General features: G+C 44.2%; 1 protein-coding gene across 1 annotated transcript in view; it reads right to left on the minus strand.

Annotated features, from left to right (window-relative positions):
• Positions 1-331: 331 nt before the first annotated feature.
• The window catches only part of ldlrad3 (low density lipoprotein receptor class A domain containing 3), a 43,376-nt gene continuing 28,034 nt past the window's right edge, over positions 332-15,673 (minus strand). The window contains exons 5-6 of the mRNA XM_030765280.1: positions 669-1,053; positions 332-512 (exon numbers count right to left, since the gene is read on the minus strand). Coding sequence (XP_030621140.1) covers positions 332-512; positions 669-1,053 — 566 coding nt within the window. The remainder of the gene's footprint in view (positions 513-668; positions 1,054-15,673) is intronic.

Consider the following 15,673-nt stretch of genomic DNA (forward strand, 5'->3'; position numbering starts at 1 on the left):
TCTAGGTCAGCTTTCATATCCCTCAGCAGGCTGGGATGGGCATCTCTCTCAGATCCATGAAAAGGCAATGTGGCAGAATGACCAGCAGGGGGAGTTGTCTGATAATGCACTGGAGAGAAACAGCTTCAAATCACTGAATCAAGTGCTTGGGTTGTGTAGCAAAGGAAATCCTGTGTCACTGCTACATCAGAAAAGCACAGTGTGTGTGGAGGAGACCACAGCATTCAGGAATGGTTCAGAGACCATCTCTGGCCTCTCAGCACTCTACTAGCTCAGTCTCGTGTGTGTGTGTGTGTGTGTGTGTGTGTGTCTCAAGGTCTAAGCTCCATGTCTACAGTGAGTCAGACTCCTCTCTGTTCCTGGAGGTGGACCCAGATTCTGCTGGCGTGGTCCTGGTTCTGGGAGTACAGGAGGACTCAGCAGGGGCCTCGTACACAGGTGGTTCTCTGTCGGACGGCTCGCTACCGTCAGGAGGGTATGGCGGAGGCGGGAGATCGAACCAGGGTGGCCGGCTACACCACGCACACAACAAAACACATAAAACCAGACTGTCTTACCAGACCATATTTAACAAGTTTAAAATAATATTCAGCATTAGTTAAAAATCTGTGGCAATTATCCAAGCAGTTTGATTAGATTTTTTTTTCTGAAAATGTGTTCAGTCCTACCTGGCATCCATCACAGCCTGTGAGTATGATGGAGGAGAGTCCAGCGAGTGGGCTCTGGGGAACAGAGACCCAGAGAGCAGCTGCAGGCTGGGGGCAGAGCTGAACTGAGCGGAGGTGGTGGAGGGCGAGAGGCTGGGGCCAGCGGAGTGGACGTGACCCCTGTCTACGATGACCAGGCGGGACAGCAGCAGGGGCTGATGGTGCTGATGAGCTCCACGCACCCCCCGTGGCAGCAGCACACTGCGCTTCCTCTGATGGTGCAGGACCAAGGCCAACAGCGCCACCACCAGGACAAAAATGACAGCGCTTCCGATCACTGCATATGTTATACTGGGGTAGTAACGCAGCCTGTAGTCTAATGTTACAAAGTCCTGCCCAGGTGACTCTGGAGACAAACAGAGAAAGAGAGAGAGAGAGAGAGAGAAGAGGGAGAGAGAGAGAATTACTATGGACACAAATTCAAATGGAACTGCTCCTGTGCAGTGACACAGAAAAATCTCCTTTTACTTTGTAACAATGAATCACTGTCTTAAATAAAAAAGAAAGCACACACACATCACCCTGCAGTCCAACCTGATGTTTCATTTCCCCCTTCAGCCTGACAGCCATCCACACCCACATTTCCCCTCCTCCCTCCATCCCAAATCCATGAAGACTGAGACAGTGCTCATCGGCAAGGCCGTCTGCAATGAGAGTGGCGCTCTTTAATCCCACTAAAATGCCCCTCTTATCCCCTCATTCCCTCTCTTCCTCCCTCTCTCTCTCTGCTAGTTTACAGCAATAAAATTAACATGATACTCGGAACAAAGCATTCAACAGCACCCACACACGTCTAAATCAAGGGCCTTTACATGTATCACTCACTCACTTATTCAGTCTGTGTGTGTGCATGTGTGTATATGTGTCTCTCTCTCTGCTTCCACTCTGTGTGTGTCTGTGTCTGTCTCTCTCACTCTATCTGTCTCTCTCTGTCCCTCTCTCTCTCTTTCTCTATCTCTATCTCTATCTATCTAGAGATAAGCGCTTGGCATTCTGTTAGGTGCTCTGCTGTCCACACTGCTAACACACACTGTCAGTGTTTATGAGGCGTGTGCACCCTCCTGACTGATGGGGAAGGTTATACAGGCTTAGGAGAAGGTTATCCACCACAGAATATTCAGGTCTGCTGTTAGGAGCAGGAAGGTTGGCTAGACTGCCGGCCATTTACAGGCCTCCTTTTCTCGTTTTTTTGTTTTGTTAGTGATGGCGTACAACTATCACTCTTCCCTTAGAGCTGATCTTTTAATAAAGGAAGAGTAAAGATTTGCCTGCTAATTTTTTTTTTTTTAATTTTTAAAAAAATTTTTTTAGGGAACTGTTTTCTTTTTTTCTCCTCCTCAGTCTACTGACGACAGCAATAACTGGATAATTTGCTATTCCTGACAGTAGTGTGCTCCCCTTCCTGACGATTCTGCTGAACTTTACAAGAACGCCTCAGTGTGTCAGTGGCGCTCCATGTGTGTGTGTTTCAGTGTTTCAGTCTGAACAGTGCATTAGGGTACATCTGCCCTCTGATCCACTCATTTAGGACTGTATCTACACTGCAGGCTAAAGGAGGGAATGTGATGCTAGCCCAGTCGCGGAGCTCTGCACTAGGGACTTCTCCACACAAGCAGAGCTGACATGAGCCGTGTCACAGAGCTGCATGCTGAGGACCTCTTTCAACTAAAGTGTCATGACAACTTGCCAGGCAACCAGCTCCACACAGTGTTACAGGAACTCCAGCTGTGCTTAGTCACACAGCTGTCAGTGCAGGGAGACAGAGATACACATTAACATACATTCACATTCATATCAAACACTCAAAGGAACACAAAGGCTCACACACACACACACGCACACAAACACACACACACACACGCGCACACACACACACACACACACACACACACAGAGGCAAAAAAGGCACACACACACACACACACATCCAGGCACATGCACACGTACATACACATACACACACACATACACACACACACACACACACACACACACACACAGAGGGCTGTAGGGTGTAGCAGAGATGTCAGGCAGCCTTGGGTGAAATGAAAGCTGTCATGGTCATATAAAGGTCCACTCTAAAGGTCCACCAGTCAATGTTTGGGCTTACTTACTTCTCCCAACATTAAACACATCCTGACAACACAGGACAGCTGCACGCATCCAGCACGACAGCCTCCTAATCAAACAGACACACACACACACACACACACACACACACGCATACACACACAGGTAACACTGTGATAAACCTGATCTTTTCAGACCTGTATTAGGGCAAGTCAATGAAGAGTAATTAACTGTAGCTTCAGGCTGAAAGCGTTGCTTTGTGTACAGTGGGCAGGGAGTGGGCAAATCCATGTCAACAACACGCAAAGTCACTTCTGTAATGCTTCAACAAATACAGAAGGAAAGATACTGCACGCACACACAGTTGCATAATCTGAGAACATTTCTAGAACATATGGGCATATTCTAGGCATGGGGAATTGTGTAACCTGTGTAAAACTGTGTGCAGTGGGTTTGTACTTTTCTAAATGCAGCATACTCAAACCCAGGCATGTTAAATACTGCAAGTGGAACTCACAATCAACAGTAGAATGCCATTACCTGGTTGCTGGGATACCATGATTTACCATGTGTGTATTCAATCCCTGTCATTGGCCACCTGCCCCTGAGTATGCTAACAAACTTGCTGTCAGGACGTCATAAACACGCAAACTCACACACACACACACACACACACACACACACACACACACACACACACACACACACACACACACACACACACACACACACATTTGTTTTAATACACTGAAGACTGACTTGATTTTACCTAAAGATAAAAATAGAACCCAACCCTAACCCTATCCAAAAACACTGTTTTTTCCACAGTTTTCATTTTATCAGTAGCAACAATATCTTTTAGAAAAAAAGCTGCTTAAATTGTGAGGACCTACTATTGCAGTAGCAGTGAAGTCTGAATTTGGGAATAAACATGTTGTAGAATTTGTGAGGCGGCTGTCTAAAACATTATCTAAAACCCTTGTGTGCTAATAGTTTAGTTAAGAACATGTGGCTGATCGCAATAAAATGACGTGATCATTAAATTAAAACAACACAAAGTCCTGCTCTGATGAATCTGAAGTACTAAGGATCACCAGCAGGGGGCAAAACATTTCCATGACTGAAATAAAACTTCACTTGATGTTTGATAGCTCCTCACAACAAAAACCGTCCAAAACAAGCTTTCAGAGAGAGAGAGACAAAGAGAGAGGGGTGAAGGAGAGAAAGAAAATTATATAAATACTGTATGTGTGTGTGTGTATACGAGTGAGTGAGTGCCTGAATGAGTGAGTGAGTGAGTGAGTGAGTGAGTGAGTGAGTGAGTGCCTGAGTGAATGAGTGAGTGAGTGCCTGAATGAGTGAGTGAGTGAGTGAGTGAGTGCCTGAGTGAATGAGTGAGTGAGTGCCTGAATGAGTGAGTGAGTGAGTGCCTGAGTGAATGAGTGAGTGAGTGCCTGAGTGAATGAGTGAGTGAGTGAGTGAGTGAGTGAGTGCCTGAGTGAATGAGTGAGTGAGTGCCTGAATGAGTGAGTGAGTGAGTGAGTGAGTGAGTGAGTGAGTGAGTGAGTGAGTGAGTGAATGAGCGAGTGAGTGCCTGAATGAGTGAGTGAGTGAGTGAGTGAGTGAGTGCCTGAGTGAATGAGTGAATGAGTGAGCGAGTGAGTGAGTGAGTGAGTGAGTGAGTGAGTGAGTGCCTGAGTGAATGAGTGAGCGAGTGAGTGAGTGAGTGAGTGAGTGCCTGAGTGAGTGAGTGAGTGAGTGAGTGAGTGAGTGCCTGAGTGAGTGAGTGAGTGAGTGAGTGCCTGAATGAGTGAGTGAGTGGAGTGAAAGAAAAAGAGAGAGAGGGAGGAGGATGGGAGAGTGGCTGTAGAGGAGGGGAGAGAGAGGAGGCTGTAGACCCCATTTTGCCCTGGGCTCTTATCCAGAGCACCAGCAGGGAGGGTGTTTACTACAGCGCCAGAACAGGGGGCCCACCATCTGCCTGCCAGACGTCCGAAACTAACTCAAATCTTTCTCTCTCACACACACACACACACACACACACACACACACACACACACACACACTCACTTGTGCACTGGTAAACACATGCATGTGTGTACATGCACATGCACGTACACACACACACAAGCACACAGACACATACTTATGCACTGGCAAACTCAGGCATACATCACACACATGCATGTGTGCACACGGACTCACTCACATACACAGTAATGCACAAGTAAACTTATGCATATACGATACAAATGCATGTGCACACACACACATGCATACACACATGCACATACTTATTCATGGGTAAACTCATGCATACACATGCATGCACACACACATTTGATACCCATAAAATAAATGTGAAATGTTAAATACTCACAGGGGGGATATCTCTCCTTAGGGGTGACACTTCTCTGGTGTTTTTTTTAAAGGAGAGAGGAGGAAGAGAGACCTTGAGATAGTTCTCTCTTGCCCACAGGCTAAGGCACAGACACAAAAACAAACACAGGCACAGGCACAGGCACACGCACGCACGCACGCACACACACACACACACACACACACGCACGCAGATCCATTACTCAACCTAAGGGTGGAAAGGAGCTGAAAAGGTTTTCATGCTCCATCTAACCTTTATTTGCCTCCTCTATAATAACTTTCTTGCTCCATAGCGTGCCACTCTTTTGGTTGGCATTGCACTCTCCCATGAGTAGGAGAGACCAAAGCTCCACCTCACAAGAGACATTAACGCTAACTTCAAAACAGCACCTAACGGTCAAATCATTCAGCACACTAAGTCTGACTGAACACTTCTACAGTCAGTGCTGAATGTGGTTCAGTGAGAGCGCTGTGTGTCTAAATGAGAAAGGATTCAAAGTTCACAGGTGAGATGTTGGACCTTTTTGACCACAGAACTTTCGCAAGAATACGGTTGCCACGGTAATGAAACATTTGGGGTATGGAGTGACCGGGGAGAGGGCGGAGGGGGTGGAGATCCACTTTATACAAACATAACAAAGACTACCCCAGTCCTCTCATGACCTGCCCCAGGGACCGGGGGGATACAGCCCTTTCGCCACCCTCAGATCTATCAGGGACCTTAAGGACAAAACCCACCCAAAACAAACCCGCTGATCAGAGCAAACATGTGTGAGGGCTTAGCAGTACTATTCATTCTGTTCACCTCTCTCCAGCAGTCATACAAGCTCATCTCCCAGCCTAAATAAAGTATCTCTACCGCTACATTGAGTTTCAGTTAGGAACAGAATCTGCATTTGATATTGATGTGTCTAAGCTATTCTGGTCATGTTTTCCTCATAAAATGGCCCAAAAAGGTTTTAAATACAAAATAGTCTGTGAAGTCTTAGATGGTAGTCTGTGTAGCCTTCGATGTATCAGGATGAGCGACAGCTAATGATGGGAAAGTTGTTAGTTTGGTCGCTCTGGATGGACGACAGAGCTAAAATTACATCATTATTTTCAAAAGAAGACAACGGCCACAGATGCCATCAGTTAAGGGCTAATTACTGATGTCTTAACAGCGTCAAAAAAAGCAAAAGATAAAAAATATAATTTAAAAAGTTCTTCTAGATAATGATATGGAAAGCAAGACATTTTAAGCTAATGAACCAATTACATTAACTGCAAAAATTACTATCAATGACACATGAAATTACAGCGTTAGTTGCAGGTATAGTCAGTGTGGTCACTACTGTCACAATAATCACAGTCAGAGACAGTAATCTATTCCCTGTATTCCCTGTTCGAGCCATTGTTATGGTCACTGTTAATCACCTTATAGTCACTGTAATCGTAATTGTTATGGTTAGAATCACTGTAACCACCATTATAATCACTTTAATCACAACCCTTTGTCACTGAAATTACTGTTATAGTCGTGGTTACAATCATTGTATTTACTACTGAAGTCACTGTTGTCATCACTGTCACAGCCATCAAAGTCACAGTTAGAGTCACTGTGAATAGTTATAGTCACTGTTATAGCCCCTGCAATTACTGTTATAGATACTGTTATAATCACTCTAAGTACCATCACAGTCACTGTTATAGTCACTGTAATCATTGTTATAGTCATTGTAATCATTTTTAAAGTCATTGCTATCATTATTATAATCATTGTTATAGTCATGGTAATCATAGTCACTGTAGACATTATTATAGTCATTGTAATCATTGTTATAGTCATTGCTATCATCATTGGAATCATTGTTATAGTCACTGTAATCATTGTTATAGTCACTGTAATCATTGTTATACTCACTGTACTCATAGTTATAGTCACTGTAATCATAGTTATAGTCACTGTAATCATTGTTATACTCACTGTAATCATTGTTATACTCACTGTACTCATTGTTATACTCACTGTAATCATTGTTATACTCACTGTACTCATAGTCATAGTCACTGTAATCATTGTCATAGTCACTGTAGTCATTGTTATAGTCACTGTAGACATTGTTGTAGTCATGTTTAGCTGTAGTGAGTCAGTAGTTCAGTTCTTCAATTACCACACAAACCATAGCCATCATTCCATTTCTTTTCTCCTCTCTCTTTAAGACATTCTCCAACCTGAGTGATCCAGAAAGGCCCTGGGACAGGTTAGATCACCAGTACTGCCTCTCTTTACACAATGGTTTTCTTCACACAGGCCAGATCAGGCCAGTGTCACTTTAAGGGTACAAAAGCAGCCCTGTACAAACACCTATGGGATTGTTAAAATGAATTTATAATCCAATTTCTTCTCTCTCTCTCTCTCTCTCTCTCTCTTTCTCTCTCTCTCTCTTTCCTTCTCTCTGTCTGTCTCTTTCTCCCTCCTTCAAGCTGTCTTCTTTTTACGATTACCTCTTTGGACTTTGAGCATCCAAACTGCTATGAGATTTAAAAAAAAAGAAAAAAAAGAGAGAGACACTTTTGAAAAACTTTCTGAAGATTATACAAAATCCTATTGTAAAGAGTGTACAGTTAAGCTTGCACTCCGCACAAATCAGATGTAATGCCCTCCCTGGGGTTCCCATTGCTTCATAATCAGGCTGAGAAGAGGAGCAGTTCACACAGAGGGCACTGTAGACCAAGTAATCACACTGCACTGTCCTGGAAAAACAGCCCACGCTAGCACAGCCACTCCATCTCCATTCACTGCTCTAATGTAACTACACACAACTCAAAGGCCAACTGGGTAAGCAGTGAGAAATGCCTGTCATCTCTCCTGCTGTGGTCCCGGGACAGCCTCGATCTCACTGACCTGGAAAAAAAACAGCGAAATGACGGTCTCTCTGATCCACAGAGGTAGAGTCCTAAAAGAACGTTTAATGACGAGTGACTCTGCCAGGATGTGCCCCTTAGGCAGATGGGGCTGTATTTGTGTCTTTGCTCATTCATCCATCAATTTGTGCATCTATCTATCTATCTATCTATCTATCTATCTATCTATCTATCTATCTGTGTATGGTAGCTGAGTGGAAAAGGCTTTATCCTGTTTCACATGCTGGAGGCTCTTGTCTCTGGTTTCCATGGTATCAGTTTGTGGTGAGTAGTTAAAGTGAGCCAAGCTGAACTGGTGGAGGAGTGTGTCCAGAGAGAACAGCACCCTTTTCACACATCCAAAGCCAAGTCGTCACATCACGCTCTGACTCAGTGGATCTGCACCTTCAAACTCAAAAACATTAAAGAGAAAGAGAGAGAAGAGAGGAAGACAGAGAGGAGGGGCTGAATCTATAAATCCTCACCTTACCCTCCTTTCAAACCTACAGCTTGCAAACTCCAGACACCCACAGAGCACCAGGCTGAAAGACTCCACTCTGCCCAGCAGCAGTGGGATCTCTCTCAGAGTTACTGCTCAGTGTGTGAGCTCTGCTCTACCGCTCATCTCACTCATGTCCTTCAACAGCACAACTATCGTGTCTGGGACCATGTCTGCTCTATGCAGCCATCGGACTATGGCTCTATTAGGCTGAGTGTAAAAGAGCGGCTGGGAGATATGCGCTCTGGGTTTGACTGCATTGTGTAGGAGGTGATGTAAAAAGCATGACGAGTGGCATCTCTATCCTGGCGTGACAGATTTGGCTTTCTGTCTCTACAGTCGTGTGCTCTGGCGAGACATTTGCATACTCTTGCACTTCAAGCCAACAGAAGATGGTGAAAATAGCGGGAAGGCATCTCCTCGACAACAAATACCACGGCAACGCTTAAATCAATGGCAGAGACTAAGGAGGGAGCTCTCCACATTTCTCTCCTGGTAATCTCCTGAGTGAATGCTTACGAGGAAAAGCTGTCCCTGCTGTTTCAGAGGGGGAGAGGGAGAAATGAAAGCAATTAAAATCAGTTCTCCTTGAATCAATTATGCATGTAGCTATAACAGCCCTACCACTGGATCAAAGCCCTTTTAGGAGGAAGGCCACTGCTTAGCGCTCTCTCTGTCTCTCTCACACACACACACACACACACACACACACACACACACACACACACACACACACACACACTTAAGATTCTCATATGTTAACCCCATGTCTCCTCGCAGTCAATAACACAGTCTTTGTGTATCGACACACACAACTTTCTGCTGTATTGATGAGTGCATGGTAGGATGTGTGTGTGTGTTGGGAAAGGGCTGTGTGAGTGCCACACACACACACACACAAACACACACACTGGTGAATTCTCATGTCAGATCAGATGACCTCATTAACAGAGTGCCGCTGTGAGTCTGAGCTGGACAATGAACGGAGAGAAAGAACTAGAGATACTACTGGAGGAAATAAGGACTTCTCTCTCTAGAGATCTGACTGCAGAAATACCTCCTTCTTCAGAGAGTCATCAGAAATACTCCGTGCTCCTTATTCTTGCCTCAAGCATCGTTCCAACCTGCCTCCTGTTCAGCTGTGCTCCTTCTCTCTGTCTCCTTTTCACCTCCAAAACCCCTTCAGTCCTTCTCTTTTGGCAGTCAGTTCATTCAGAAAACACATGTAGAACAACACAGTATACCTGCTAAGTTAGATCAGCCGATAATAACCACAAGCTTTTTTGAACCAAAGTTAAATGTTTGTTTTTGTCTGGGCCACAGAAATGGCTTAGTATTTATTGGTGTACATTAGTGTCAGTCTCTCTCCTTCTAATTCTCTGTGTCTCTCTCCCAAATTCTCTCTTTCTCTCTCTCTCTCAGACATGTTCACATTCAGCTGAGAAAAGCCAGAGCCCAGTGTAGTGTGGTATAAGTGAGGCCCAAGGTATAAAACACACACACACACACACACACACACACACACACACACACAAACTCTTCTTTCTCTGCCCCTGTCGGGCAAGCGAGTCAGCAAAGACACAGCTGTGTCAGGCCCAAGGAGTGAGGGAATCAGAGAAAAAGGAGAATAGAGGGGAAATGGATAAAAATAAAACTAAGAAAAAAGGACCAGAGCAGCATTACCATTTCAAGCAGCTTACAAGTTCCCCTGGATACCAAAGAGCCCAGGAGACCGCTGCAGGGGGAGCAGAGACACGGGCCTCCTCCAGCCTGCATCAGAGAGTATGTGTGTGTGTGTGCATGTGCATGTGTGTGTGTGTCTGCCTTCCAGTCGATCCATGCTTGCATGCTCTGAGCACGTAAAACTATTAAGACAAAAATATAAATTCCAAACCTGAGTGTTTGGGGCTGATCCTGGATCAGCTCTCTCATGCCGGCTCTGACTGGACCGTTTGTCAAGCGTGCATGGACACAAGGTTTTTAAAGGGGAAAAAGATTTGCTGAAGGAGGAGCAAAAAACGTCTGTGACAAAGTCTACGATACACCTTACCTCAGGTAAATGTGACATTTCCATGTTATCGGCTTACCCTAAGATTTGTGAAAGATGTTCAGTGGCCTTATGTTTTGCTCTAATTATTCCAGTGAATAATAAAGGAATAAGGATAGACTGCTCACTTGGAAGCTATCAGTAGATGGAGTCAGTAAATGGAGTAAATGCAGCCAGTTGTTAATAGAGAGGGGAAAAAAAACGGTGTAAGGCACATTAACACCCTGCCTTCTCCACAGTGTACCGTGATCTGTGTGTGCTCTAACTATAGGGTCACAGAGCAGAGTCATGTGTCCAAGCCCATCGGATTCAAACACAGATGCCCCTCACCACTCACACCCTCAGAGCTATTTATTCAAGAGAATACTCAAGAATACACACACACACAAACACACAAACAAACATACACACACACAGATCAGAACTAGAGCAAGGCACTAGAGCAAGCAAACACATGACATGCGTGTCAGTGTTTGAGAGAAGTGTCTGCTGAATTTACACTCTGAGAAAAATGTCAAGTCCAGAGGCTATTTTCAGAGTAGAAACAAGAAACAAGAATACACAGGAAGAGTGTGTGTATGTTTAAGTGTGTATGTGTATTAACGTGTGTGTGTATATGTGTGTATACATGCATGTGTTTTTGTGTATGTGTGAAGTGTAAGTGTGTGTGTGAAGTTGCATGTACACATTCGAGTGGATGTCAGTGAATATTTTTTCAGACAGTAAGACAGTGAATGTTCTTTCAAACAGTGGGTAAGACAGTCAATGTACTCTTAGAGAGTGGATAAGACAGTGAATGTCCTCTTGGACAGTGGGTAAGACAGTCTTCTCTTACACAGGGGTTAAGCCTGTGAATGGCAAATGGGGAGATAATGTTGAGCTGGTGTAATTAGCTTTGACGGATCGACAGGTACACCTTTGTGTGGCTGTGATCAAACAGACATGAAGAGGAGGGATTAAGGCTGAGAGAGAAGGTGGGAGGCACTGTCCAGAGCTCAGTTACAAACCCTAATCAAATGGGCTCTGTGTGGGAACTCTAATCTAACCCCACATTCCACGTCCTAACCTCTCTCTCTCTCTCTCTCTCTCGCTCTCTCTCGCTCCATTTCCCCTAAAACCACCTTTGAAACCCCTAAAACTTGGTCACACTGTCTTGCACCTTCCAGTCTACTCCATTCTCCATTCAAATGTTTTTTGCTTTTTTTGTAGCCTAAATCATGCTTGATCACTGTATTATCCTAATGAGTACAGGTTGTCATACATGTCCACTGTACTTCTGATATTAACATAACTGCTGCTATTAAAAATAAGATGGATTAAAAAAAATCTCCATGTAGAGAAATTTGAACACTGTGTGCTAGGGACTGTAAATATATCCACCTTCCCAAAGACACTGTTACATCAGTAAACCTCCAAACAGCCCAGAGGGAAGTTCAGCAGTAGTGGATTTGTATGTTGGTAATTTGTTAAAACAGGCTGGCTCTAATGGACGTCGATCACACTATCAGACACGGGTCTGCTGTGAGAGCGGAGGAGGAATAATGAGGGAGTGAGTGAGTGAGAGAGACAGAGTAGGGAAAACATGAGGCGTGAGGCTAAAGCCATGCATGACCCTCTAAAATCCTAATGAAGAGCTGAGAAGAGCCAGCTCCATTCCACTGAGCCTTCATCTACATTAGAGAAGATATGGGCTATGAAGGAGGTCACAGAACTTCCATTCTCTGCCTGCTCTCGGCATCAATTAACACACAGACGGGAACAATACAGCCGAACGCTACGGCATATCTCTGTATAGCTGAAGGAGAGGTGGAGAAAAAAGAAGAGTGTGGAGAACAGAGGAGTCTCTTGGCAGAGGAGAGGACACGGCTTCAACAGAGATAATGAGCTCAGAAGAGTAGAGTGCTGGAGAGAGTATTCACCTATACTCCCACCCAAGTTAGAGAGGCTAGAGAGAGGGGGATAGCAAGAGAGAGAGAGAGAGAGAGAGAGAGAGATGAGAGGAGAGGAGAGGAGAGGAGAAAAGAGAAGAAAAGAGGAGAAGAGAGGAGGGTAGGTCTGGGAAAACAGTGGCCCTTTTGTCCCAAGAGGAATTCTTCCTCACGTTGGTGGCCACACAGCATCACCATGGCGACGGGATAGGGTTAGCGGTAGCAGAGAAAGGTTGTTAATTACATGGGCTTAGACAGATTTGGCAGAGAGAGAGAGAAGAACAAGGGCTCACACACACACACACACAGACACAGACACACGGACACAGACACACACACACACACAAAAATTCTAGCAGGAGCCAGTGCAGCTGAGTCCTGAGACCTCTATTATGTGTTATGCAGGTAACAACTGTGCAGAATATATGTATGGTAACACACACACACACACACATCCTGATGAGTGTCATATAATGTTTATTAATAAAGCCACGGTCTCTATGACAGTGGACCCAACTTATCTTCTATTTGATTGAAAAAAAAAAAAACTAGTTTCAACTAAAACAGAAGTTTGTGTTTCAAAGACTAAATAACACTCAGTGGTGAATGAAACATTTGTGCTATCACAGTGTGTGTGAGTCTGTGTGCACTTGTGTGTGTGAGTGTACGTGTGTGAATGTGTGTATGTGCATATGGACTTGTTGACAGTCATGTAGGTGGATAATGTGATATCTGTCTCTCTGTCTCTCTCTCTCTCTGTCTCTCTCTGTGTCAGTGATTTAGGACACAGGCTATAATTACCTTACTGACAGACCCTCACCAACCTGTTGGCCAGAGATTAAAACAGTGAAATATGTGTCAGACTGTAATGAGGTAAAATATAGACCGACAGCACTGGGTTCTCCCTGCCTTTACACAAACACACACACACACACACACACACTCAGAGACTCAGAACAGAGGCGCGTGTGTTTTTGTTTGTGTGTGTGTGTGTGTGTGTCTTTCATCAACGGTCTACAACGCTGTCAATCATCAGAGAGCTAGAAAACAAACCAAAAAGCCCACAACACACAAATATCCCTTTCTGTTTCTATTTCACTGCAGAAAACCATTTTGCACTGGACAATGGTTAGTTTCTTCATAAACAGCACATTGCTGATGTGCATTTGAGCAAGACAAGGAAATGACTTTTAAAATGAACTCTGAGGTCTGCGTGCAGCAGTGAATATGTTTATGAAAATTGTGAGGTAAATGAAGAAAGTTAATGCCCTGCAGTATAGGGTGGACCTGAGGAGAACAGAACCTTCCGTTTCCATGGTACTCACTGGTCCTGAAATCAGGACACAGAGACTGTTTTTTTCTGCTCTCTCATGGAGTTTCTCTGCCTTAACACACATGCGTGCGCACATACACATACACACACACACAGTGATAGTGTAGATGATCAGACAGAACACAATGTTCCTTTAAAGAGCTGGATGTGAGTAAAAAGCTTTTCATTAAACTGTGCCTTAGCTCTGACTCTCTCTCTTTGTCTGCTCCTTTGTCTCAGAACTTCATACCATAAAACATAAAGAGATCCATTAAAGCCATCTCAAATATGAAAATCACACAAACGACACATACACACACACATGCGCGCGAAAACGCACACAAATATAAAACACAAAACAAGATCTGCAAACAGAGCCAGATTCACTTAATGGCCAACACGTTGAAACTGTGGAAAACTTTAAATACTTTGGTTCAGCTCTGGCAGTGGCAAGCAAGGCAAGCGCTGCTTTCCTACATTTCCTACACGAAAATAAATGTCAAAAGATATATCTCTTAAGAGTGATAATTTTCCACGTATATGTACAATACATTGTCTACTACTGTCCATCTTAATACATCTCTCCCACGAACCACCCACTGCCCTCTGATGGCGTTTTGCCCAGTTTCGCTGTGCTTTTCTGCTGGGCTCGCCTACAGTTCGTTAAACTCAACCATAGATCTTTTCAGCTGACGTCACGGGTCCTGTTGAAAAGCGTTGGCGAAGGCAAGCGGTTTTAAAATTGCTTGTCCTGTCCCGACATCAGTTTTTGCATTAAAAATTTGAAAAAAAAATTGTGCCTACGTTTTGCAACCGTACAACAACGCTATGGGATGACTAGCCGACTAGCATGCTACTTTTAGCGACGTTTCCACTGAACTCTCTACAGTCGACGTTGAACAGCTAACATCAAAAACATAGGAAAGGAAAGCGTTCTTGGAACTGCTTGCCCTATTCTGAGATCAGTTGTGTATTTGTCTCCTGTGTTGGGCGGTAAAAACGATTGAAAATGTCTATTGGTAGAGACTAGACAATTGTCCACTAGACAATTTTATAGCCCTTTTACCGGATTGAACAAAGCTATATATGGCGACAGTAAATTTGAGAGACATAATATGTGCAGAAAGGAAAGTCCAGGGTCCTACATGAAATGGTAAGGATTTTGAAGATTACCACAAAAATTGTGTAATGAGTGTGGAAGGTTCTCCCGTAATGTATTTTTCAAGCAAGCTTCTCCAGATGTGTGAATTTTGTAGTGCAGCTGAGTGTCAATGAAAATAAATAATCTCAGTAATTTTTCCCTTTGGTTAGGCAGGGTGCAGCAATATACAAGAGAGGCACTCTCAAGATGGGAAAGTCAGACAGTGGAAAACCATGAGACAGACTACAAATTCAGTAGCAGAGCAGTATGGTTATGCTGTATGCTCATAAAACAGTATGTTTGATTTTAATTTTCAACCCTTTTGGCTGTTTCTGTAATGGACCACTTCAGGCACCGTGTGTGGACATCTGTGTGTGCGGGGGAGGGGGGAGGGGGGAGGGGGCAGGGGCTGGGGCTGACTTCTGCTTGCCTAAGTGAAAAACCCACTGCACGCCACTGAGTTCTGGACTCCCAGGTGAGCTTCTCTGAAAATACAGAGTATATTTTCAAGAGATGCTCACAGCGACTCTATCTTAGAAAACTCAGCGGCCGTGGTGCTGGTCAGCAGATCTTAGACCTAGTGTACAAAACTATTGTTGAGAGTGTTTTAACTTTTCGGCTTCTTGCCTGGTACAGTCACCTAAATTGCAGATTTAAGAATAAAGTTTCTAGAATTGTGTCAATGGCAAGCAAATAGTTGGCAA

The sequence above is a fragment of the Chanos chanos genome, chromosome 2 (genome assembly GCF_902362185.1).
Source record: "Chanos chanos chromosome 2, fChaCha1.1, whole genome shotgun sequence".
Classification (NCBI taxonomy): Eukaryota; Metazoa; Chordata; class Actinopteri; order Gonorynchiformes; family Chanidae; genus Chanos; species Chanos chanos.